Raw genomic sequence first — 27,868 nt, 5'->3', positions numbered from 1 at the left:
TTTTCTCACGAAATATTATCCTTGCTGAACCTTAACATTAGCCTAACCTCAACTTTAGACAGGATTCTTCTGTCCTCTTTTGGGCCTTATGTTTAGGGGTGTTCTAAACAAAAGACACATGTTTTAAATGCTGAGTAGAATATATCCACTGCTGTCCCCCTCACAGCCCCTCAATACCTTCATCTATGCTGTTTCATGCCTTCAGTTATTTTTGATGCTAATGATTTTCTTCTTTAACCTAAGTATGATTTTGAATGCATGACTTTACCTTGTTATTGTGCGTTACACTCAGTTGTGGTATTGCTACTGTATATGTAAAACATCTCATTTATTTCATGGATAGGATAGAAACACTTAAAGTAAACAAATGAATGATCCCAAGAAGTGTACTTGCCGCTACAGGCCGATAGGCTGAAGAAACCCTCTTAGGACCGAACACAATTTGGTCACTTCCGTCCAACTAAGATCTGTTGAATTTGATCTGTTAAAATGATCATGTGGTCCAGTAGTAACCTACACCTGCAAATCTGTCACCACTTCCCTGTGACTGCTTCCTATATACTACATCTGTGACAACTGCTATCAGCAACATGTTAACTAGCAGCAGCTTAGTGTACATGTGTAGATTTCAGGGAGTTCAAACAGAAAACGTCCCATCTGTATGTAGAACACATGTATTGCATTTGTACTCCCCAATAAAAATGTGACAGAAGCTGGACTTTTATTTTGGAAAACTGCTTTTACCTTATGTTACTCACAGACCATCCTACATCTGTGATAGCTACAGTCTGGTACAAACATCTTTGCTCTTGAGCTTAATGTCATTGTACACTGTCCTGATGAATGAAATGAATGAAAATGAAATGAAATAGTGGCAAGTCTGTTTTCTTCAGCATATCAAAAACAGATACGTATATGTTCTGAATGCGCAGAGAGGTTTGAACAGAAGTAAAAAAAATCTTTAAGAACGTGAGCCCTTACACTCGAGAGGGTTTATAAGCAGAAATACAAATGCAGCAAGCAAATTGTCTTCTTTCTGACTTTGAGAAAAAAAGTTTAAAATGTAATTTATGCTTTTTTGATTTGAAAACTATTCAGTTTAAATACATTTTGCAGAACAATGTTTCACTTGTTACCTGGTGACAAATTCTGGACATTGTGATAATCTCACAGTCTGGTCAGGCGTTACTTTAGAGGACAATAAATGACCAATGACGACAAAAGACTACTTTAAAATGCAGTTTTATTTAAATGATACAGATGGCAAGAGAGACATTAGAACAGGCTGTTGGACTGCTGGATCTATTGGGGCCAAAGTCAGGCACTTGGATGCCCACAATTCAACAAATTGTCGACTAAGAAACTGCTTCAGACAGACAATCTGCCACATGAATGCAGACCACATGTCACCACCTGAGCCCAGAGTCATAACGTCCGGCCCTTCCATCTGTGAAATGGTTTGCGATCTGCAAAGACTGCCGATGAAGTTGTTGGTATATCTGCTCAATCTGTGAGAAATTGCTTGAGGCAGAGGCTTCCTCGCCCACACCAAGGCCTTGATTTAACAGCAGAATTATGTTGTAATCGGCTCCAGTGGGCAACCACTCAAGTTTATGGAGATGGAGGGTGGCCCGGTTCACTGATGAATCTCACACATCAGTGATGCATAGAGTTAATAAGGTTGTCACTGCTGCTTGATGAATGTTGTCCCACTCTCTCTGAAGGGCTTGGCAAAGTTGGTGGATGCTTTCTGGCACAGGATCGTGTTGTTGGGTACATCTGTCCAAAGCATCATGTGGCAGATGAATGAAACAAGCAGGCGATTTCTTAAATGATGAATTGTGGAGTTGTGGACATTCAAGTATCTAGCTATGGCTTTACCTGATGTACCAGCAGCTCATTCTTGTCTTTGTCTTGCAGCATAGTGTCATTTGAATTTTGCATATTAAGGATGCCGTTTATGGTCACTGTTTTAAGAAATGTCTGTGTTCTAGTCACACTATCTGATCTCTGCTCATTCAAGACATACCTGACTAGGCTGTCTCAACTCAGTGACTGAGAATTTGGCACTAGTTGAACAGTTCAAAAACATTTGTGCAGTACTGGCTAAATATAGTCCTTGACAATAATAGAAATGAGATTCCAGGAAAGAAGATTGCTTGCATATTGTCTTGTTTTTCTGTTTTTGTTCATCATATCTGAAAGCAATGCTGAATGCCTGAAAGCCTGTTAGAAAAAACTGTGATAATCTGGCAGCAAAGGTGCCAGAAAAAACTATGCTGAAAACTACTGAAGACTATCATATTCAAAAAAAAAAAGTGAAAACTGTTAAAATAATGGCCACTATCAGTAAAACAATGATATTTTAGCTCAGTTAAATTAATGATTTACTTAAAAGTGTGCAGTTTTATGGTCACACATTGTACAAGAACAAATTGTTTAGTTTTTACGGTCAAAATGTAAATGAATGCAGTTTTCCATGTAAAAATAGTGTAATGTTACAATCAAGCCTTCTAAAATAACTATTTCCTATTTACTTACGATTGACTTTTTTGTGATTTTACTGGTTGTTATCTGTATTTTACCAAGACAGTAACAATCTGACAGCAAATGTACCAGAAAAAAAAACATACGTTAAGACTGTACGTTCAAGAACTGTGGAAATAATGGCAAATACCTGTAAAGCAATTATATTCTTAGTTAATTTAAATACAGTAAAGCAGTGTAATTTTGTGGTCACACATTCCAAAACAAGAAATTGCAATTTGTAAAGATAATTTTGAAGAGATTTTTTATGTACAGTTTTGACCTGTTGTTTTCATACTAAAATGGAAATTAATATTTTTTTTTCTATGATTAAACTAGATATTATCTGCAATTAACATCACGGTGAAAATCTGTAATACAACAGTTAAAAAATGTTTAGCATTTTCGAAATGCAGTGAACATAGTGTCATTTTGCAGTCAAACTTTACAAAAGAACAAATTGTTGTTTGTAAAAATACATATTTTGTAGACATTATTTGGAATTTTACTGGGATTTTTTTTTGTTTGTGTGTTTTTTAGGGTTAACAAGTACATTAATGTCTTTTTCTGTGATTTTACTGTTTTTTCTCTGTAATGTGATCAAACAGGGACAATCTATAAAATATTTATAATTTTTAAACAGTTCATATATTTTATTTTGAGCAAACTTAAATACAGTTTCAAAAAGGTGCAATTTTACAGTCAAACCGATAAAGGAACAAATTAGTATTTACAACAATACATGTTTTGTGGGCATTATTTACAGGTGTGGTGTGTTTTTTATGGTTAAAATGTGTAAATTCATGTGGTTTTTTTTAAAGTAATTGTCTGTAATTTAACCAAAAAAAATTGAAATCTGTAAAGTGTTTATCATGTTTAATTTTTTAAACAGCTCCTATGTTTTACTTTGTGCAAAATTAAATACAGTAAAAAGAAAAGAAAAGTGTAATTTTACATTCAACCCTTATGACAGTACAAATTGCTATTTGTAAAAACACAGATTTTGTAAACACTTTATCCACAGTTTTGGTGTGTTAATTTTTTAGGGATAATATGTTATTATGTACTTTTCCTGTAACTTTGCTGGTAATTATCTTTAATTTAGCCAAGCAAGGAAAATTTGCAAAATTATTTTAAAAATCACAGTTGAAAAGCTGTTTAATAACGATTGTTTTAGAAAACAATGTATTTCATTATATTTTGAATTCTCACTTGGTGCCTGTATTCTGTTTTCTTTTACATAAACAAAGACACTTTTACCATAAGTTGATACAAAAAAGGACCAAACTGGAGCATAAAAATACACCAGAACTGAGTGTTTGATGAGACTCACCATCACCTCTACCTCCACTGCTAAGGTGAAACCCATGAGGCTGTGTGAGTGTTCAGCAGGGTGATTTATCACAGGCACAGTGAGTGAAACAGTACACTCATCTGACACTACAATACAGTACGGCACAGTACAGTAGGGGGGTCACATCTGAGGGAGGTGACCACCAGCGAGGCAGCACCGTGTTACCTGTGTGCGCTACAGCTGGGCCGCTGATTGGTCCGCCGCCGTCCTGCCCCGAGGTGACGTCAGGCGGAGCGCTTCTGGTGAAGCTGCGGAGTTGAGATTCAGAGACAGACGGGGAAAGACGCTCCGAGCCGGACGGACAGGCGGACAAAGCACCTCACTGACTGACAGCATTCAGGTAGGAAGCACCGCTGCTGCTCTGTCATGACACAAACTTTGACTCGAACTCCCCAAGAGAGGAAGGACGTGTGTTTTTTGGACGCTTTTCCAAACAGCATTTATCAGTGTGTGAGGTTAGCTGTCGTTAACGGTCGCTTTAGCTAAAACTGCTCCGTGTTGTTCGGACTTCAGAGGGACGTTTATATGCAGAGACCTCAACTCGTTTTACTACAGTAGAGGCAGCTGAAGATCACAGGGTTGTATATACTCTCATTCACAGACCTCTGTGTAACTGAAGCTGCAGTTTAGAAGATGAGATACTGACATGGAATATGCCAGAGGACTAAAGTGATATCTTTGTTTCCTCCATAGGAGCCAGTATACTATAACTAGGCTGCTGTTTGAATTAATGAGTCTAGTTTAAACTGAAAAACTGTATAGAAATAACTCCTGGGTGTGTTATTCACATTGAAAAGCAGAAAAGAAGTGATGCTTCTCTCACTAAACAAGACACGGTGTGTAGTTTTCTCCCCTTAGTATTTTTACTTCTTCCCTCATTTCGCATTCCCTGCCCTCTCACTGTTTCTCTTTCATTCTCACCTCTCCACCACACACCTCCTCTGACTGGAAGGAGAAGTCCACTGATCAATTAATAAGCTCACGTTGACAGGAGAGTTGTTGTGCGTCACTGACACCAGTTGACCAATCAGACTGCTGTTAGCAAATCTCTGTGTGTTTGCCAGTCAGACAGTGGGGTTGATTGATAATTCAGTTTTGGATAGAAAACAAGGCAGCTGTTCTCCAGATCCACTAATAGGTAAGGTTAGCAGACCTAAGTTAATAAACGGATGGATTAGAAATGGACTTTTCTTTGCTCTCTCTGCTTTGAAACACTTGGCATGCCGGGAAAACAAAGCGCTCGCCCACCTCAACGGAGGCCTTGAATGTTTGTCAGTTCAACTGCTTGACCTAATGAATCTTTTTGTTGTTTGGTGCTGTCGTATGAAGTGTGTGAATGGAGTTTTGTTGTCAGGTCCAGCTTCCTCAAGCTTCTTGCGCATTTCATGCTGCTCGACGTGCACATCTCTGCTCATCTACAAATGTCTGAGAAACGGTTTTAGATTTTATTTCAGTATGCCTTTTGTCCATTCTGTGTATGCACTAAAAAAAACAAATCTGGTGTTTGTACACAGCGCTGGCTCTGAAAATTGGAAACAAACAAAGTGGCGTTGATCGATCCATAGGACACTGTCCCAGCATATCCTGCACGTGCACGTTTGAGCTTGTTTGTGCACATTTGTGTTCGTGCACAGGACAAAAGGGGAAGTGGGAATCAGAGGGAAGGTAAATCTCTCACAATAATCAACAATCCCCATCTAGAAAATGCAGACCCCTCCTTTTAAGGTTATCATTAGCAAATACTAGTTAAACTATGAAATGTGACCCAAAACGGGCAGCTGAATGTGAAGACTGCTCAGCTTTGGTCTTCAGATTTCAGATTGCTCATAACTATCTGACCTTATGCACTTCTGAAATCATTTGCAGTTATTAAAAGTTCAGACATGCATGACTGAACAGTGGCAAAAACAAATAATTCAGTCAGATGATTTCAGAAACAGTTTGGCTTCCAATGTAGTGGGTCTGCTTTAGTAAGAATGTAGTTCGTTGACATGCATCTCTGACCTGAATTTTTGTTCATAACTTGGCAGCAGAGTTCCTCACAGTTTGGAGCTGTGCCATGGATTGTCTGCTGAGATATGACATAATAGTAGTAATGTGGAGCCAAAATCAATATTAAGCTGTGTTTAAAGACAACAGAGAACCAGCTCGTAAATGTGTTAGTTTGTTATCAGCACTTGTGTGGAGACAAAAGTCTAACCAGCTTAGAGTAAATCTGCAAATTTGTCCAGAGATGTGCAGAGCTTTTAATGAAACTTTTAAACACATGCTTTTTTTCTTCAGTTGCTTTACTGCGTCTGTTTGTATGATGAATTCTTTGTGTGAGCGTGTGTGTATTTGAAAGTGTTTCCAAACATTTTGACACCACTGCAGTAAATTTTGCGTTCAATCTTGTAACTACATGTCATGTTGTCACGTTTAACCGTCGTCGTGTGTATGTGTGTGTATTTCTTCTGTCCACTGCACATCACAGGAATGGGAAACCAGTGAGTACAGCGACTATCTCTGTGTAAATCCTAAACAAGGGGGAATGCTGCATGTCACCTACGACTCAGGGAATGTGGCTATGACATTATGCATCTCCCAATCTCAAGCTTCTTCAGTCCTGTTGCTTCTTGGGGTTTGAGCAGCTTTTCTTCACCCACTGGCCAAAAGTCATGTCATCAGTGGACATTGAAGAGCTTTTTTTGGCCCTCCTACACGCTCATACGATACCTGCATGTGTCTTTCCTCTACTCTCCCACATATTTAAGCTTTGCCCCGATCTGCCCCTGCGTGTTTGAAACATGAACCTGATTCTGCTGTTTATAGCATTTGCCTGTTTGAAAAACAGACCCCCTTGCTCATCTTTGACAATGTCCTTAAAACTCAGTGGCTTGAAATGTGCTGTCTGAAATGTGACATGAAGTTGCCTACTAGAAACCATTTCCAGATCTTTCTGCCATTGAAATGAAAGTGTTCTGCCGGAGATTTTAGGTGCATGTTGGCATCTGCTGGGTATAGCTACCTGTAGAAAATGATCGCAACTAGTGAAAAGCAAAGGTTGATGCATCCATAGATTTTTTTTAAATGACTTTGATGTTTAATGTCATTCATTCTCAGTGCATGAATTAACATGAATCTACATGTATCTCCATATGAGCAAGGTGAGATGCTACAAACAAGCAGTGTGTGAAAGGTGTTTTCACTGTTTCTCTGGTTTCAGTTTCCTTACAAAAAATGTCTTGTGCTGTTGCAGTTATTTTTAGCAAAAAGGTACTACTCCCCAAACAGAACAACTGCGAGCCTCTGGGTAATTATTGCTGGTTAGAGACTGATTATAAGGCTAAAGGTACAACTATTGTTTATTTTCACTTCATCAATACTGACTCACTTTTCAGTGGTTTCATTATTTTTTTGATTTATAAAAAAAGGGTCATCTCTCAATTCATTCTGTTTCTTAAAAGCTGTCTAAGCACGCTGTGGGTTACATTCACTGAGATAGACAGAAGCAAATATTCACATTCAAGAAGCTGCACCCATGAACTGATTCTTAGTTTTTAACTGAAAAACCAGTGATGATTTGCATAATTAGCATATGATGTTTATTTATTTATTTCTTAGTCATCAATTTTTCGTACATATATTCTTCTAATTAAAATCAAACATTAAAAGCCTAAATCATCTCAACATACTAGAACAAACACAAAAACACACACTATTATTTATACAAAAACTGTGGCCTCAGCTTACTCCAGATCATTTTTCAATGAAAACAGTGACATAAAAATCATGCCTGGTAATGGATCCTCAGTTTCCACAGAAAGAGTGGTGTCAAATTGAAGATGTACGTGGGAATAGAGTTACAGTCTACTCTGTATTGTTTGTTTATCCTCTACAGGGGTTATAAGACTCTACTAGCAGAGGCTGCAAAATGTCAGATTTACCACTAAAGCTTTCACACACATTTTACTGGACTTCCTCATACTGCTTCCCTTAAGCACATTACTTTGCATGCTGTCTTTTCATTTCAAATTAGAGACACTTCCTTTTACTTCATCTGCTCTAAATAGCATGCAAAATGAAGTGGTGTAGAATGACTCAGATGTGTTTAAATGTTAGCTGTAAGCTCCGTTAGCTCTGTTACATTTGGTTGTACTTTTCCTTAAATTTATGCACAAAGTTGTACATACGTGCAAAATATGCTGTTTGAGAATATATAATTAATAACCAGTCATGTGTTTAGTCTATTCCAAAAATCATCAAACTAAACATAATCTGCTGCAGCCAGAAGCAACCAGAATGATATCCAGCTTAGCTGCCACCTGCCATTAGACAGTAAAGCAATTTAGACTCTCTGATACCATAACAGCTCCTTTGGGTTTCCATGGCGACACATATGAAGCTGACTTCTGGCATTAGTGAAGGTAGGAAGAGGGCCACTACATGTTACGTGTGTGTGCGTGCGCATGCGTGCGTGTATGCATGTGCGTGTTTGCAAAACAAGAGACAGATGAAGAAGAATCTATTAAATTATGCTGCTGTGTGCATGTGTACATCATTCAGTGGCTGCAGCCAGAGGAGGCCATGTCCTATTAACATTTATTCTACAATAACTGCAGTGTTAAGCCCTCCCATGTTTATCGCTTAATGCCTCTTAAACACACAGTTCAGCATTTAAATGAGCTGATTCTGAACTAATTGCAAGACGATTAGCCACGCTCTTATATTTAGCAAAACAGCATTTGCACGATCCAGAACAATATGTTATATCATCTCATGTCGACAGACTGTGAAGTTGCCAGGCAGGCAGCAGGAACAGAGGAGGAGTGAGGCATGCTGATATGAACGGGGCTATTTTAGTCTTCCAGGTCTTGAGTTATAGGCACTTTCTGGGTTTTGATGATGATAGCGGTGACAGCAGGGTCCTTTGTGATCACTTCCACTCTCCAAAGTGTGCCATGGACAAACATTTGAATGTTAACTTCTCCTGAGATAAATGAAGTGATAAGAGAACAGGAAGCCACAAGGGAATCAACACTTTTTGATTGTCACCTTTTCTAAGTTTTATTAGTAAGGATGTGTTTATAATGATCACCTATTATTATATCCACATTCATTGTTATGGTTTTAGAGCATGAGGCTCTTCAGTAAAGTTACAAACACATAAGCTTGATTTTTCACTTCCTCACAACAACAAGCTTCTTCAGAGTGAGAGGCTCATCTTAAAGCTTCTGTCTTTGCTCACTGCTGAACCTTTGCTTTCGTTAGCAGTATGTTCATTTTTGAACCCTGGATATAACCGCTTGTATTCACCTAAAGCCACTGGGCACGTGGTATGAAAAATCAAACCACTGTATATTTGAACATATGCACCCATCAGAATACCAGAGTGACACTATAGTTTACTTATTAACCTGGTTACTCAGCTTGACTTTTGGCCCTCTCTACCATAAATTCCACTCTTGGATAAAGGTTCTTGAACATGACTGCAATGACAAAACTTTTTACTACATGTCTGAAAAAAGACTGAAATAACCACAAGGTAGCCACAACATTGCAGTAGCCACTCTGAATGATCTTGAAACATGACCACTGAGTAGCCTTTGAGCAGAAGTTGTAGACACCAGACTCACGTCAACAACAGTGATGCTGTATTTACCCATGACAAGGGTTTCAGTACAATAGATAAAAAGTAACGTGAGCCTGTGTTCAGTATCCCATATCGCATGATATGTTTTGTGTGTAGAAACAGTATTAGAAAAGAAACAGGATTTATTTCATCACTTGACACATAGACACATGTAGTTGTTGCTGTAACAGGAAGTTGCAGCTGTTAGTTTGTCAACAATTGCAGCAGATCTAATGGTGTTTACCATAGAGCATGTTTGACATAGCAAGGTTTCTTTGCTTTAGCTGACCCAACAAAACCTAAAACCCCAATCAAAGAAAATGAGTATCATGACATTGGTTGTAGACTTTATTTGTTAGCCAGGTTTTCTTCATCAACCTCTGAGCACAGTGAGTGTTCTGACACATAATTTGACTCTTCCACACAAAATGGACCAATCACGTGTCCCCTGCTTCAGTCAAGAGATTACAAAGCGATGAGGGAAAAAAACACTTACTACACTATACAATAAAAGAGTTTTCATAGAAAACTGTTCATAATATAGTTCATGTTATTTTACAACTGTGTGCTCCCAATCCCACCATTTACTTCTAATGTTACAGCTACACATTAAAACTCTTAAACTAAATTTAATGTCACTGATTGATTAGTTCTGTGATAAATCCCAACAGACCAATACATTTTCTAACTTCTGCTCTATTAGCTGCAGTACCAGCAGTGAAAAAGAGACTTCAAATCAGCACCACACATATCAACATTTTATGCATTTTATGCATCACCAACTTAATGTAAGTAGGATCGGATTGAACACATTGGAGGATGAGGTGGAGAGACGGGCACTGAGCAAGATGGAGGCCATTCTGACAAATATGGATCATCCACTTCACATCTGCTTCAATGAACAACGAAACATCAGTGGACGGTTCCTATCCCTGCGCTGCAAGACCGAAAGATTTAGGAAATCTTTCTTGCCATCAGCAGTCAGGCTATTCAATTCAAAATTAAACAGATAAGAACCCTGGCAACTGAATTTCCCTTCGGGGATGAATAAAGTGATTCTGATTCTGATTCGCAGAACAACACATAGTTTGCCTTCTGTAGGTGCACAGCTTTGTTCAATGAAATTACTAATATACAGCTAAACCGGTTTGCAGATGTAAGATATTCTCTCAGCTCAGAATTTGTGTTGTTCATAGAGTCATCAGAAAAAGCAATTGGCTAAAGGCGGACTCTTCTTACAGCTGATTTAAATCACAAATTGAAGCAGGTTAGGTATACGACATCTGTTACTATGATGGTCTAGCTGGTAAAAAAGAATTACTTTTATGCCACTAAAAACCGTGGATTTAGGCTCAGCATACTTCGCGAACTCATGTGTAGTACATTTGTTTGGTTGTAATTTAGAAACTTAAATTTGGGATCATTCCTTGTCTGAAAATGTGAAATGGAAGGTTTCCTTGTGATTATACATTAATTTAATAATACCTGAATTTTGGAATCCTAAAATTCTCTTGTGCTAAAATATTAGTCAGTTACTTTATTGTGGGACTTTGAGCTGCAGAACACACTGCTCTCCATCACACACCCACTACTAATGCAAAAACCAGCAATTCAGCTCAAGAACAGAAAATATTCACTGCACAGCAGCACAGTGACGCTCATACAGTCATGGGACCTGTCTTTAATGAATAATACAAACAAAACCACCTTTGTTTACATAATGTACTTTTACTCCTCAACTGACATCAGCTCTTGAGTACCATTAGTAAGTCAACAAAAGTACCAAAGAAAACACAGATCTCAGTAATCCAAGTTATAGAAGTATCAGCAGTATTTGCATTAATGCAATCACCCATAGCAAAAACAAGCACGGCACTGCCACTGAAATACTGTATTCACAGCAGGTGGGGGTTGAGTCAGTTAAAATGCTGATATTAATGAGCGTTTCCTCCTTATCCTCTTTTTCCTCACTAGTATTGTTTCTGACCGTCACAATAAGAAGATGCCACTGGGTGAGGATTGCCATGCCTGGAAAAAGAAGACCACAGATGTGAAGGAGAAGTATGACTTCAAAGAGATCCTGGGAACGTAAGTGTGTCATAGCTAGCGGCAAAAGCCTTTGTGTCTCAGCTTTGCATGATGGCTGTTTCACACTCGGTGAAACATTGCCACGATTTGAATAAATGATGTGCGTTTTTACATGTTTAATGATGCATTTAATGAAATTCTGTCAACTGTTTCTTCAGATGGACAAAAGAGAGAATAATTTGCATTTGTTTCTGTATCCGATACTTGTGTATTGGTTGATTTTTAACGTGCAACTGTATGTTGGGTTGATCCTGTGGATGCCACTAGATTTAAAGCTCAATTGGACTTAAGAGGACGCAATTTTGTGAGGGTGAGTCGGCATAAGTGCACATGACTGGCTAGCCATTTGGTGACTATATTTATTAGTGTCTGGTCTTGTTGGGTATTTTAACGACTGCAGATGAATCCATTCATGCAATAGTGGGGCCAATGGCACAGTTTAATTTGTGTTGTTGCAAATCAGGTGTTTCAGTGAAACTTCTTGTTTGATTTTTTTTCCTTATTTAAAGCACACAGGTAAAGAATGGAAAGTTAGCTATAAGGAGAGTAACTCTTCACTGCAATTTTTTTTCCACATTCATTAACTTTGTTTCGTTTTTGAGTACACATCTTATGTCATTAATCTTTTGACAAAACACACGACCGGATTATTTGGGAGAAGTTGGCAGGTATTTCAGTATGCAATTCAAATCCGCTGCGGTAAATTCCCAGTAATAGAATAACCCTCCAATACTGTATGTCTTTGTGAGGCGTGAAGTGTTCGTTTTGTTAACTCTATGTCATCGAAACCCTGTTTGTTTACCTTTCAGACACAGTGTCAATAAACCAGCCACAAAGCACTTCATTGAGAGGCTGATATCTTCACCTTGTGTGTAAATGAACAGAGTGAATTAGAAATGCAGTTAATCGTGGTACGCCCCACTAAATATACAGCCTTATAAATTACCATGGAGTTGAGTCAACATCTCTGGTACAGTGTCAATGAAAACCTGATACATGTGACAAAGATAAGAGTTAATGTTGGCTTGCTGTATCGGATTACTGTGGATTGTACTTTTTTAAAAAACTCTCATGATCTCTCGAAAGAATAATAAACCCTATTTTATAAAGCTGCAGTGGCACAAAGAGCTGACGATGGACAAACTACAAGCAGATGACGAAATCCTATTCCCCTGTCGTACTGTTTCACTGTAAAACTTTATTTTAATCTAAAAGTCAGTGATGCTGTTGTCAACTTGAACACTTGACCCTGTGCTCATGACAGCCGTTATCTCAAGTCAAGCTACATAGGTGAATGTCTGTATTTTTCATGGCATTTTCATCAGTAGATCAGATTAATCACATATGAAACGTTCCATAAAAATCCTTAATGTTTAATTTGACATCATTTGTGCTCTTGGTTTCTAACGTTTCTGTCCGTTTTATTTCTGTGTAATTGGTGGCTATGAAGCACTGTATCAACGGGAATAGCTGCTTTTGAACGATTCTATTTTTCCTGTTTTGTTTTTTGCTGCAGTAGTTTTAATGTACAGATCTGTCAGCACTTTGGAAATTAACACAGGTTTACAGACCCACTTCTGTACACAATAGGGCCAGGGCCTTTCAAAATGTTTTCTTGTATGTTTCTATTTTTCTGTTCTGAAAAGGATCAGATACCTTATGTCAGTATTTAGATGGGTCTTAAAATTAAACAATTAGCAATGGCTCACTCAACTGCAGACGGTATTTGCCTATCCTCAGTGTTATCAGTATTTTCTGAGAAGAGCGTTATATTGTGGTTATTGTTGGGGTATTGTGTCTCGACTTCTTTTGGCAGTGACTTTGGGTTGGGTTTCCTTCTTTGCTGTTCTGCTTTTTTTGGTGTCTCATCTGAATCTCTTTAAACCTCTTAGCTTTTCACTTGTGTATGTGTGTGTGTTATTCATCTGTCTCAAAATGGTCTTGTCTGGTTTTTGGAGTGCAAGATGGCTTGTCTGCAGTGTAAAAATAATCCTGTTTAAAAAAAAACAACTGTGAAAATCTGGTAGCAAGGGTGCTGTAAAACATTTGTTAAAAACAGTGGAATACTGTAACGTTAACAACCTGTAAAAACCGTGAAAGTAACAGCAAACGTCTATCTTCTTGTCAATTGTAAAGGTTTTGACATATACCTATATCTTGGCAAGCCAGTTGTTAAAAGAACAAATTACTACTAAGAACAATGTGTAGGATGGAGGTGGAGACAGTTAACAATATTCACCATTTTCAATCCTTAATCCTTTCAATCCTTGAATTTTAGCACATTTCTGGCATCATGAGCCCAGCCTACATGGCACTCTGTATTTTAGGTATGCAAATAGCTTAAAAGTGCATTTCTTTATATCAAAATGAGATTTGTCAAAAATTACATTACAACATATTTCATCACCATGACAGAACCATTTCCTTTCTCCTGGGACTTGGTCCTCTAAATGGTTCTGCTGCTCCATCTCACTGTGAAGTGTTTGCCCATCTTTCAATTAGCCAAATTGGCAGAATCAATTTGGACCGCAGTTTGTTGTCAAAGAACAAATTGCTCTGAGAGTGCCCAGCAGTAACTTTTAATCCCCTGAGTAACTCTTTGCCTTAAAATCTTTCATAATTGTGGATGCTGAGTGTCATGAGACAGGATGTTTATCCAAGGTGTCTACTCAAAGCTCCTCTTACAGTCACCTACATCCTTGTTAGGAAAGGATTTAGTTGTGTGAACACTGACTAAATCCAAGATGAATCCTAAGCCTGTTTTGTTAGTTTCTGAAAGATTCCCATGCTTCTTTCATCTTGCCAATGCACCGAAGGCTAAAAAAATATTCTCAAGACCAAATGAATATGATTTGAAGTAACTTAATCACAATTGCAAATGTTGCTATAAAAGTCAGTCATGGCATCTCAGTGGGAACCTACCATCTTCTCTGCCTGTATCTCTACTATAATATAATGAAACAAAAATCCAAATAGACCAGATAATCAAGAAGCTGCATATAGAAAGACGAATAATGGTCTTCAGTTGCAAAAACATAATAGTCATGTATGAAATGTAGACAGGCTAATTCAAATTTTTATGTAACCTCAGGTGGCTTTAACTGCCATTTCTGATGTGGTAACTGGCAATTTAACATCTGATTCCTGAAATGTCCTTTGTGCTTTGTGCAGACCAAAGTTCCTAACTGACCCCGACTGATGGATGTGTACATGAAAATGCTTTCCCATCCTTTCAACCCTCTCATTGTCATCCCTTGATTTCTCCACCTGCCCCCGGTTCAGGGCTGAGCTTGTTTATGGAGAGATCACCAGCTCACCGCATCACTCAGCTGTGTGCCACATTCATTTGCCATTGCTGGATTGTTGTCTTGGTAACAACAGGAGACACTTTTCATAATGGACTCAAACAGTCACTATGGAAACAAAGTTTTTGATTTGCTATTAATAATCCAACACCGGGGTATATGTGTGCATTGTGCAAGAGATAAACTCTGTCTCTTTTTAGCAGAAAAACAAAAAATTGACGCACACACATTTCTCTATAAATGTGCTCGTATTTTTGGAGCCTCCTTCAGAGGCATTTTGACCATGAAGGAGTCTGATGCACCACCTCATCGGTAAATCAAAATTACATCAAGTCTCAAAGACAAAAGCCCATAAATGTAGCTGTCCTGAATTAACACAGAAAGATCAAGAAATGGAATCCAAAATAATGTGCTGTATGCTTAAAACTGTGCAATTAAGTAAAAATATGCAGCAGTGTTGCCCAAGCTGTTTTAGCTTTGATTAAAAGTGCTCATCAGTCATTGGCCTCTGCAAACAAAGCATCAAACTGATCATGCATTTGGATGTAATAAAGCTTTTCTCTGCAAGTGAGCACATGATAAATTCAACACAGTGTGGTTTTAGTGAATGTCAATGATATGTGCACTTAAAACCACATACCAGTGGCATGCATTAGTTTGTACTCATAATCCCCAGCTGCGGCCACATGCTTCAGTAATCAAAACAGATGGGGATTAATAATGCACAAACAGGCAACGGCACTTTCACTGCAATCAACTCAAATCCTCACTCGCCTTCCTTCTTTTTTTCATTTCTCTTACTTATGTTAATCTGTTCCTTTTCTCCCTCTCTCTGTTTGTGTCCAACCTAGCTCAGAACCACATCCCTGCTGTCAGAAATCCAGCTTCATTTTGGCCTCCCTTCCTGTCACCTGCTCACTGTTTCCTACCTCACATTGTGTTCACTGTGGAACAGGGATCCCAGTGTATCCTGCTGCTCTTTGATTTTCAGCTGAAATTAAAGCGTTCATTATACAGGGATGAGGACACACAGCTGAGCAAAGGACCACTCCGTAAATCCTCTACGGGTTTATTGTCAGTAATATGTAGTATGAAGTCAAGTAACACATGATTACTATTACGATTGAATTGTTGGAGACATTGAAAACCAGTCATGATTATTTGAAATAGCAGCTATTGCTGTATAATCCTTTGTGTATAACATGTCAAACACTAAACACATCCATCTAGATCTTCTTGCTTGGAAAGTTTGGATTTTCTTGAACTCCCTTAGCTTTTTTCAAATATTGACTTTTTCTGCACTCTCCAGCATATTTAGTTAAGTGTGTCATCAGTCAAATATGACTGGTTATTGATTGACAGGTCCTGTATTTGGAAAATTAATATTGATATTTTCCACATGCTCTGACACTATTAAATGATGTATCGCCACACAGAAGACTGTAAAGCATACTATATTTAATGCCGCATAAAGTAAGTTCAATATGAATGATGTCTCATTTTGGAAACATTTTTGTGTCTCAAAATTATAATCAAAACTAACAAGCTAGTCCTGTTAGGTTACATGATTTAAATCCCACTGTTTTGCAGGGTTTTCTCCCCATTTCTGTTGTTTAGATGCAAGTCTTTTTACTTTACTGCCAGAAAACAGCTCTAAAAAAAATTCCCACACTCAAGCTACAGGCTTTAAGATTTCTCCACTGATGACAAACTGCACAAATGAACCATGTTGACTTTTCTGACATTTAAATGGATGCACATGTTCTCATGCTGCGAGCAGTAAGGGAAAAATTCTTGGCATTTTCCGCCCAGAATACATTGCAAAAACACAGAGAAGCTGGAGCAACAAGGGATGGGAGCATGGGAGGAAGTGGAGGGTGAGTGTAGGGGAGCGTGGTGTAATCATCTAAAATCATTAGGGCTGATGGATTGCCCCCCCCCCCCCCCCCTTCTGTGTCACTCATGTCGAACGGTGACCCAGTGGCCCCTGCCCTTGCTGGTCGCATGATCTGCTGCAGGCCCCGATTGATTTGGAAAGAGTATTTTTTTGTCTACATGTGAGTGAAGCAGAGAGTGAAAGTGTTCATAACAGCAACACTTGTTTTGACTACAGTTGTGTTTCTGCTTTTCTTGCACTGCTGCATATGTTTGTATGAGCACACACGGTAGGTTTAAAATAGTTCATAAAGTTCATCTGTGTTTAGTGAATAAAAGACCATGTAGATGCAATACTCATAGTTTCAGTGTTTGCGAGTGCCCTTAAACTGTTTAGTAGGTATTTACTTGATGATATGAGTTGGTATTGCTGCTGCTACAACCAGAATCAAGCCAGATTTCTGTTGTCTTGTGATACAAAAACTATAATCAGGTCTAGGACAGTCTGGTTGTCAAAAGAGGAACTCTGTGCTTCACTTGTTCCCTCAGACTCATGCCTCTTGGCTATATTACACCGGTTTTAACACTGATTTGCCACTCTGTCTGAGGGCTCTCTGCTGCTGAGTGGAAGGATTCAATAACACTAACACACTAACTGGTGTACGAATGACTGTGTTTGTGCGTTGTGCTTACAGATGCACTTGTGAATGACTATAGGTTGAGAAGAGGCGACGCTTTGACGCTGCCTTTGTGCCAAATGTAGTCGTATTAAAGTATGACATGAACGATCATTAATGAAACCGAAAAATGAATGCTCCGAATAACTTCCGTCTGACTTGTGAATCTGCCAGAACATGTTTGACGCATGCTCTAATTTAATGTTAAATGTAATCTAAATTCCCCAGAAGGTGAAGGCCTACATTTTTTCAGACCTCTTTATAGTCAGTTTTCAGGAATGTGTCAGAGGTTATAAATGAACCTGACTCATTCAGAACTTAGTTATTGTCACATTTAAACTGTATCAGCTTATTATAGCCAAATGCATTTGTTATTAATAAACCACCCAAAACAAAATGCGCAATATAGTGTGCAATATTTTCTGATTACTCTACATTTTAATTATGATTTGAGAGATCACTGTGTTGCTGTTTTTAATTAAATCCAGTAAGATATACATTATTAAATTAGATGCTGTATCTGCAACTGTGTTTTAGCACTTTGTTTGCTTGTTTGCTCTGTGTATATCTTCCTGATTTTCTCGCCGTAAGTTGGCAAAACACTCGAACTGTAGTCAACTAAAAGAAATCGTGGTTGACTGAAATTGTACCTAATATTTAACAAGTTTCAAAAATCTATACATTATCTCTAGAGGTTAACTATATCACTTCCATTACATTCAGTGTGCTCTACCTGCTAGTCTTGTTCGTCTAAATTTATTATATAGTAACATAAAAGGGTATTTTTTTTGGAACTTGAAGTAATTTAACCAGTTTGTTTTATGTGGAAATGACAACATTAGACTCTGTGCTGACCTGCCTATATTCATATGATTTTTGAAATAAGAATACAGCTCATAATCCCAGCATATTCTTCTTCTTCTTCTTCTTATTATTATTATTAATGTAGTGGGTGCTGTTGAGGAATATAATGCAGGCATTTTAGCAGATTGTGTTTGGATTATTTTTGTTGTTTCCAAAGTTTACTTGTCCTGTTGCCCATCCGTTTTAAGATGCAGCCAAACTGCAGACTCCTTTGTCATGGTGTCAGTTAGTTTGTAGCCGACCTAAAAAAAAAACATTTGGTAAAATTAACTTTAAATAATTTAGACAGCATTCTATTAAGTTGGGTGAGTTCAGGTTTGTGATAACATGAGCGTGTTTACAGGTCGTCTGTTCCTCCAGCTGCCAAAAGTAATTATTGTTGTACAATTAATCCTGGAAGACTATTGATGTTGGCTTTTCTCCCAATGAAAGTAATGCTGGTGATTGTTCAACCAATAAAAATCTAATTGGATGAGAGCATATCGACCAGCCGATTGATCAGGAGACTACAGACTACTAATCGCCTTGTGCCCACTGCCACCATATTTGCTGTCAGCATGCACTTTTAATAAACACTGGAGTGAAGATCCAATGTTGAAGGAAACTCGAGACAATTTTTTGGGACTATTTTTGTTGCTCCTTCGTTATTCAGTGTTTCTATGTTTGAGTCTGAATCAAATAATTTCAAAGTTATGATAAGTAAAATAGTTCAGACAAAAAAAACTGCCACCTTTAAGGAGCAGATGAGTCTCCCAGCGTGAGAGCTGTCCCACTTCATCTATTTTTCATCTATGTCTCTGTCTGTGCTTGTGTTTTTCTTTCTCTGTCCTAAGTCTGTCTCTCTCCCCATCATTTACTGTCACTTTTATCCCATCGTATTCCCATATAGCTCTTATTACAGCTGTTTTTATCTTCCCCTAATCCCCTAAAGTCCGTTCCTCTGCAAGGATATTCCACGTACATGCCACTACCTTTCTAGTTTAAAAGACGTGAATTGCTTTTCTTTTCCTTGCTCTTCGGTTTTCTTTTGTCCTGAGGTTGTATTGAGTCCAAGCTGAAGTCTGAGATGAGCTAAGATCTTCCTTCATTAAAAGGGAGGCCACAGACATAGTGCACTGCTCCTCAATTGGACCTCACAGCACAGGACAACATGTTACTGTCTCTGCCCTTGTAATGCTATCTCAGCCTCTGATCAGACCATATAGGAGTTATGAGTAAGGCTTGTGACACACTACTCCCCTCATCTGTCCTCTCATCTCTTCTCCTTGCTCTTGATTAAGCACACAGTCATTATTTGCGCTCAGTGTGCTGGTTACCTTTGAGCGAAGTTATCAAGCATAATTAGACACATTCCAGTAATGACAATCAAGCAGGACTGATTTATTCTGACATTAAATGTGCATTCATCTACATATTCCAGCATCCATGGCAATAATCAGCATAGTTTGACAATTACTTGAAACAATGACAACTATGAACGATTTCCAACTACAACTCAATCCTGAAAATACATCCCTGCTTATGGCATCCTCAGCCCTTCAGCCCTGCCCTGACCTAATTCGAACAGAAGTCTGCATCTCAGCACAGCACAGCTCAGCATGGCATAGCCTGCAGTTCCTGGAATACACACACACTTAGACACACACATGCACACACATACACACACACACACACACACACACACACACACACACACACACACACACACACACACACACACACACACACACACACACACACACACACACACACACACACATATATACCCACTGCCTGGCCCACTTATGCATCTCCATCTGCTCACAGCAATATATCCCCCTTAACAGTTTTTAGTATACTCATAGGCTTGTCATGTACATCTTCCCACAGTCTTTCTCCATTGTTAAAATCCCTTATTGCCCATATTCCGCACATTTCAAGCTGTCTACATATCAGCGAACTGGCTTGGAAAGACTTTCCATGTGCCTATTATCTCTGGTCCTGGAGATCCTTAGGGAAACATGGTCTTTGCTTTACGGCTTAATTGCAATCCACTGTATGATTTGGTTAGAGATTTTGATTTTTTTCATGTGTGTGCTTCAAAGCCATTCTTGTCAGTTAGCCAACTTTCAACAGTAGAAGGCTGAATCAGTTCTTCTCCTAAATGGGTAATAAAGCACTTGTAGTTAGATTGATAGTTTGAGCTCCGGCCTCTAGATGACTAATGTGCGAGCAAACCGTTGCCTACACTTCTACTATGAAGCAACTTTATCTTTTTATTTATTGGATTTCAGACCATCTTACACATTAGAGTAGCACATTCAATCTCCTTTTAGCTCATTTTGGTCTCCCCTAACTCTTGAGTAAAATATGTGTGTTTAAGTTGCGAGATGTTTGACATTCTTTAGCAAGTACTTGCTATCATTGTCTCTGTGGTGTTTGTTAGGTGTAATAATGGAAACAGCTGCACAGGAAGAATGATAATTGGACTGTAAAATTAAGTCAATCACTTTGTTTCGCACATGCAAGAAGTTTGTCTTGGGGCATTCACACATGTAGGGGCGGCATGGCTCAGTGGGTAGAGTGGCCATCTTGTAGGTTGCCGGTTCGATCCTCGGCCCGTCGTGCTCATGTCGAGGTTTCCTTGAGCAAGTCACATTGCTCCTGATGGGTCGTGGTTAGCGCCTTGCATGGCAGCTTCCACCATCAGTGTGTGAATGTGTGTGTGAATGGGTGAATGTGATGTATCATGTAAAGCGCTTTGGATAAAAGCACTATATAAATACAACCATTTAACATGTAGCATACTAAACCAGCTGGACAAGTAAACAGACTATGTACATGCATTCAAAAGGGTCTAAGACATTAAACTAATGAAAGGATTTAAACAAGAATATCATAAAGTTGAGAAAGAAAAACTAAAAGCTGATTTAAAGGAGTGTTAACATGCGAGTGTAGAGTTGGACAAAAATACATTATGGTCCCAATTAGGCCACAGTAAGAGAGCTCATTGATGTTTTGTTTAAAGTGCAGAGCATCTGAGGTTAATGAGGGTGCTCAGGGGAAAAAGCTGTTGGCATTTTTTGTTGTGCTGGCCTCAATGGCTTCTAACAGATGGAAGTGGCTCGACGAGTTAATTTGGTTCGACGAGTTAATTTCTAGATAACCTTACCCGCATGCTTTGCCACCCTGCCATTGGAGGTCTGCTGAGAGACTGGAGTCAGTGACCTTCTGCACAGTCCTGATGCGCTGAAGTTTGACTTGCTCTTGTGAGTTGAAGGATTCAAAAGATGAATTCTTGAGAGTTGAAATCCACCAAAATCTTGAGTCTTTTGTACATTCAGCAACAGATGATTGTTGTGGGAAAAAAACATATGCTGTTCAGCTTTGTTTCTGTAGGCAGACTCATAACTGTCAGTTGTGAGACTGAACGCCATGGTGTCATCTAAAAACTTTAGGATCTTCAGAGTTAAGGCGGCATTGGTAAAGAGACTGCAGAGAAGAGGTGTGAGGAAACACAACTTTTTGACACTCTATTACTGACAATCTGAGTGTCTCTGTTTTCTTAACTGCACCTGCTGACTTCTGTTCATTAGGAAGTCTGTAGTCCACAAACAGATGGTGTCTAGCACAGAAAGTTGAGAGACTTCACCTGCATGAACTCTGATGATACAAACTGAGCTGAAGTCCCCAAACAGCATTCTGGCTTAGGTCCCTGGGATGTGTAAATGGTGTTATATAAAGGGCAGGGTAAGTTCACAGCATCTTCAACTGACCTCTTTGCTCCGTATGGAAACTACAGGGGATACAGCAGAGGGTCAACGTTACCTTTCAGGTGAGATAGAACCTGGGGTCAGTGCGAGTGGCATGCTTTGGTGAAAATTCTGTTTTTAACATGTCCTTACGGTGTTTTTTATGTGCTGTCAGATATATGGTGAGCAAAATAACCAGTCAGCGCCAAGACTGAACATTTCCACCTCGAAAGGGACGTTTACAGATTATCGTCTGTAAAATACGGATTCAGATGTCCAGAGTCATAAATAACAAATATAAAGAAGTTTGTAGAATGGGGCTTTCTGTGAAATTATTCAGCAGTTTTCAGTTTAAACAATTTTCACTTTGGAGTGTAGAATAGTTTTACAATGTTTGAGCAGAGTTGTAGGTGAGCTGGTGTGCAAGTGCTGCAACCAGCGTGTAACATCAAAGCAATTTTAAAAGAAGGGATTATTTTCATGGAAATATAACTTCATCCATCCACTTCTAATAATCCTCTGTAGGGTCATGGAGGGGCTGGAGCCTATCCCAGTTTACTTCGAGTAATGGCAGGGGGTACCCTGGACAGGTTGCCAGTCTATCACAGGGCTACACAGAGAGAAAGACAACCAAGCACACTCACATTCACACCTATGGACAATTTAGAGTCACCATTTGACCTCAGCATGCTTTTGGACTGAAGCCAGAACACATGGTGAGAACCTACACAGCACAGGGAGAACATGCAAACTCCACACAGAAAGACCACAGGCCGGGATGTGAACCCAGGACTTTCTAGCTGTGGAGTGACAGTGCTAATCACCTCCCCACTGTGCCGCCCTGGAAAATAACTCTAAATATATAATTTTAATGCACAGAGATGAATTTTTAGGGGTTACTTCAATGAACAGAGCCACATATAAACAGGACTTTATATGTGACCAAAAGGCTTGCAGAACCACAAAGTGGGGTAACAATTCTCTGTGCACCTTAGCCTCTTTCCACTGAAGAAGTAGTTCTGCTAAAACCAGTTACCACAAAGTTTTTCAACTATTCCGAGCCACCATGACACTTGACACATAATTTTGCAATGCCTAGCATTTCCTTACACAATCACAATGTACGTCACACCCTTTCCATGAATGACAACAACACTTAATGTACCTAGATTTACAGCTGTTCGTAGTAACACATGATGAGCTCTATGCAAAGGAAGAACTGTCTGTTGTTGATGGTTTGTAGTGTCTGATGCACGAACCAGATGTCCAAATGTAAATTGTTAGTAATTCCCATACTTGGATTTACAAATGGACAAAAATGTTTGTGAAGTAAGTTTCGGAGGACAAAGAAATAGAAGTCCAGTGTCACTGACTGCCTTGTCACCATTCTCCCTCATAGTTAAGAGCACACAAACACTCCAGGGGAAATATGTCTCTATTGCTTATATTTCTAGATAAAGCTGTTATGTTTTCTTGATATGGTCATGAAATTTGATCTCAGGCACTGAGATCTTCTGCCAACACACACAGTGTGCCAACTAAACCAGCGGCATGGCTAAATTCATATTATGTTGTTATTACAAATGAACAAAATGCAATAATACCATCTCTTGTCAGTTAAAAGGAAACCAAATAAACGCTTCTTATCACACAGTTCTGTAACTAAAGCAATGATCAACACAATATAAAGTTTTATTACTGCATAGAATAGAATAGCTTTTTTGTCATCATACATGGGGGTATGATGAAAATATAAATAGCTGCCACTGGACAATGTGTGTGTGTGTGTGTGTGTGTATATATATATATGACTTATCTCAGGAGAACACAGGATTCAGTGCAAGTGAGGTTAATATGAAACCAGTCCATTCTCTGATGATACATCATTTCTACATTCTAACTACTTCAATATACACTAGAACACTGTTGGCATGTTTTCGTTTTTTAGATCTTACTGTTGAAACAGGTTTTCTACATACATAGACAGAAATTCCTTAACATCCACACTGTACCAAAAACAGACAGAACTAATGAGAGAAGTTAATCTGAAGCACAACAGTAAGGCTAGTGTTATACTTTGAGTGTATGAAGATCTGCTAGGGTGTGTGTAACTCATATTTTTGCCATTTTTCCAAATCTGTGTGTCACGGGGCAGGCAGGTTAGAACCCAGAATGCAGCACACAGATCAGCTAGAGACAGATTAAATTAGCCAAGGAGTTTTACTTACAAAGCTACGTGTTAGCACAAAGCGAAACCAAGCCAAGCTCAGTTCAGAAAACCGAAGATTTAACTGCCAACTAGAAATCACACAAATCTAACCAAAGACTTTGGCCGAAATTGCAACCAAAGGTGATTAGCTAATAGATAAACAAATCGGCTGACTTCAAACGCTCAAAACCCTTACGGTGGGGAGAGGTGTGGGGACGAGCAGGCTCAATACTGGCGGTCTTGAAGACGCATGCCAGCGCTGCAACTCGTGCGATGGGGAGCTGCAGCGGAAACATGGGTCCGGGTTGCTTGGTGGATCGGCCAAGCAGAACAGAGAAGTCCAGGGGGGTCTGAGGCGGAGAAGAAGACCAGCTCGCGGCTGAACCAGCAGGACTTAGATGACCCAGGTAGTATGGCCAGCAGAAACTGTAAACAGAATTCACATGGATTAAAATGTAACCCGACCAGATTGTGTGATAGTGCACAAAAGACCAGACCAACTTGGCATCTTAGCTGATGCTAGAACCTGGCGGGACGAGCAGGTCTTTACCTTGCGCTGATGACTGATCAGATCCAGGTGCGCTCCCTCTGCAGCTGGAGCCAATGAGCCCCGATGACCGGCACAGCCAGAGGCGCAGCACAGAGGAGCAGAGAGAAAGCAGGAGATGGGAGAGAGAATGCAAGGGAGAGAGAGAGAGAAGAGGAGAGAGAAAAAGGCAGACAGGGAGCCAGGGCAAGACTGTGACACTGTGAAATACAGCACAGACTTCTCTGCAGACGTCCACGTGCAGCCCGATATTTGTGAACAGTCTGAGTGATAACTATGTATACGGGCAGTAATGTGCATGCACGACATAAGTCAGCTGATTTATTGCACATGTATGGAACCAAATCCTCCAGGTCAATTAGAGAATAATTTAATAACCATAACTACATGCCCATTGTGTCTGCAGCTACCTGTGTACATCCACAATTACACATAGTTATCCATGTCCATTGTAGATGTAACATTAATCAGTCGTAAATCATTTTCTTCATCATTAGGGTTGAAACTTCAGATCATGCTCATATATTACGTTCTCGCATTAAACTGTTACATGCATAAGGAGGTTTGTGTTAGTGTGTGGTTTGGTTGAGCAGATCTTCATGCTTGGAAAGCCCACAGAGCCAAGATGGTCTCTTCATGTTTCATCGCCAGTATCACAGTTGGGCGTCTCTCAGCTCTGATTGGACCAGATGGTCCTTCCCTATGTCTCTCTGACCTTTCCACAGTTACCATTTTGTCATCTGTTTATACACCTTCTTGACCAACTTCTCAGCAGGACAGATGGCACAGTTGGTTGGAGTTTGAGAAAAGAGAGTTTTATGGGGAAAATGTATACAACAGGGAGTCAAGAAATGTTGGTATTCTCAAAACATCACACAATATGAGGGATACTTTCTGTGTTTTTTAAACGCATACCTTACAGTTCAGTTTAAGCATATTCAGTTCAGCATATGTACTGTATGTGTCTGGATTGGCACAAATATCTAAAGTGTTTAACACAGCAGATGGTAAGAATAGACAAAAACCTGTCATTAAAGAGAGTAGATTGAGACTTCATTTCTGTTTATTTCAAGAGCAAACTGCAAGAAATGACAGTTATACCATATAGACAGTGGATCATGGTTGACTCCTTACTAAAAAGACTAAGCAAATTTGTTTTTGTCTTGTGATGACTGCATGTGAAAGTGTGCCTTATTGTTATCTTTGGAAATAATGAGAGCTTGTCTGGTCATGTGTGCACTGAGTGCACGTTGCTGCGACTTCTTATGATCATCTCTTGGAACACATTTGCATTTATTGCTTGCATTTGAATGTTTGGATGTGAGCGGAAATGCATGCACAAAAGATATGTGAGTTCCTAATTTTTTGAAAGCAAAGAGTGAAGCATTGTGTGTTACACTCCGAAAATGATTGTCACAAAAACTACCTAATGACAAGTTTGTATTTTAGGCAAGCAGCTTAGTCATATGCATAAAATGACATCATAAAAGGGCTGAAATAACTATTTGAACTTTCAGCTGTGTTTGGTTACAGAATGTGTGCAAATATTTGAACAGTTTAAAGCTCTACACTTGTACAGTTTATATTTGTCTATATTTAATCTCCTGTGTTGAGTATTTGCACTGCGAAGTTCTGAGAATACACCCTACTCTTTGGATAGTGGCAAGCGTATCTTCATCGAGGGTTTAGTTGCTAATAGCTGTCCATTGGTACTCTGTGTTTGTGTGTATGTGCTTCCTCTGTCTGGACACGGTTCCCATAGCGGGAGTAAGAATATCCTGTTTGGAGCAGGAACAGCTCAGTAAACACAGTTGTTTACCTTTTTCTCCAGCTCAAACCTTTGCTAGGATTAAGCTTTCAGCAAACTCCCAGCACTACTGTACACCCATCCAATATTGATCACAGTCATGCACTTCATATTGTCTGAGCCTGCACTGTGCCAGTGGCAGGGCAAAACTGAATTTAGTTTTCTAATTTTCAGGATCAATGTGGCCTCTTGGGGGTGAAAAATTGTAGAACTGCTAAGCAATACATTTTCTTAAAGGCTATTCAGAGTTTAATAGTTTTAGTGTTGTGATTTGTGTAACATCTGCCATGCAGCCACATGCAATATGGCTCTCAGATGATTATCTTTCCTGTTCCGTGCATTACGTAAAGAACAGGAGTGGTGTTGTGCCTTTCCACTGTACTGTATAGTCTATCGATAGGTATTTGGATCTGTGGGCCTTTACGCTGCCACATGAGAGACAAGGAGCAGAGCTTGTGGAAATATTGCTCTTCAGTATTGTTTCTCCAAATAAACTTTTAAAAAGTGCCTTTGTCGTAAGATCTCTGTTTGTTTTTTATAAATCAAACATGAAAAATCTCCCTCCACTTTATCAGTGCATATAAAAATCTTTTAAATAGCAGAATTTATCTCTTCGATAATAACAGTGGAGCAAAATGTAAGTAGCTGTAGAACTGAGCAGACCGTACCCAATAACATTATTGTTGTTGTTATTTTTATTATTATTATTGTTGTTGTTGTTGTTGTTGTTATACCCAGAATCAACATTATTCAAAGCACAGTGATTGTATATTTCCATTTATGTTGCTCAGTGCAAAATGTATGAAAAGACCTGTTTTAAACAGAGACTCTGTAGATTGTACTCGGCTTAATAGTCTGAGGGTTGGCAGCTACAATCTCACAGTCAAGCATCACAAATATTGGGAGCAGTCTCTGCAAACTTCAGGTAGATTGTGCTCTGTAACTCACATTACTGAGTCTGTTCATCGACTTCATGAATGTTTTCTCCTCGTGCTGCTTTTTTCACAACATTTTAGCATTATCAAGTATGTAATCGTCAAGCAGAATAACTGTAAAAAAAGTGGCAACCGCAGTCACTCTTCAGCAAAAGTAGCAGTGTAGTTGTAAAGATGTTGTGTTAGAGAACATTACCCAGCACAATGAAACAGCAGTTTCCTGAGATTACAAAGGAGGAAGTATCCTCTGGATCTACATAAACACAATGTGCAGTGTTGTTTGGTGGCAGGAAGTTGGAAGTACAGAGTTTCTGTTCTTTATAGGTTTGTCTGCTGTCC

The 27,868-nt window shown here is 39.1% G+C and overlaps 1 protein-coding gene across 3 annotated transcripts in view; it reads left to right on the top strand.

Annotated features, from left to right (window-relative positions):
- The first annotated feature begins 4,084 nt into the window (after window positions 1-4,084).
- camk1b (calcium/calmodulin-dependent protein kinase Ib) overlaps window positions 4,085-27,868 on the top strand; it is a 42,562-nt gene continuing 18,778 nt past the window's right edge. Inside the window, exons 1-3 of one of the 3 annotated variants that reach the window (XM_051948284.1) lie at window positions 4,106-4,220; window positions 6,354-6,366; window positions 11,466-11,579. In XM_051948284.1, coding sequence (XP_051804244.1) covers window positions 6,356-6,366; window positions 11,466-11,579 — 125 coding nt within the window. In that variant the 5' untranslated portion in view covers window positions 4,106-4,220; window positions 6,354-6,355. Of the gene's footprint in view, window positions 4,221-6,353; window positions 6,367-11,465; window positions 11,580-16,915; window positions 17,050-27,868 lie in introns of those variants that run through there. The other 2 variants (XM_051948285.1, XM_051948286.1) reach the window with 2 other exon arrangements.

Source organism: Acanthochromis polyacanthus, chromosome 5, assembly GCF_021347895.1.
Source record: "Acanthochromis polyacanthus isolate Apoly-LR-REF ecotype Palm Island chromosome 5, KAUST_Apoly_ChrSc, whole genome shotgun sequence".
Taxonomy (NCBI): Eukaryota; Metazoa; Chordata; class Actinopteri; family Pomacentridae; genus Acanthochromis; species Acanthochromis polyacanthus.
The sequence above is the reverse complement of the archived record's forward strand: the minus strand, read 5'-3'. Positions and strand labels throughout refer to the sequence as shown.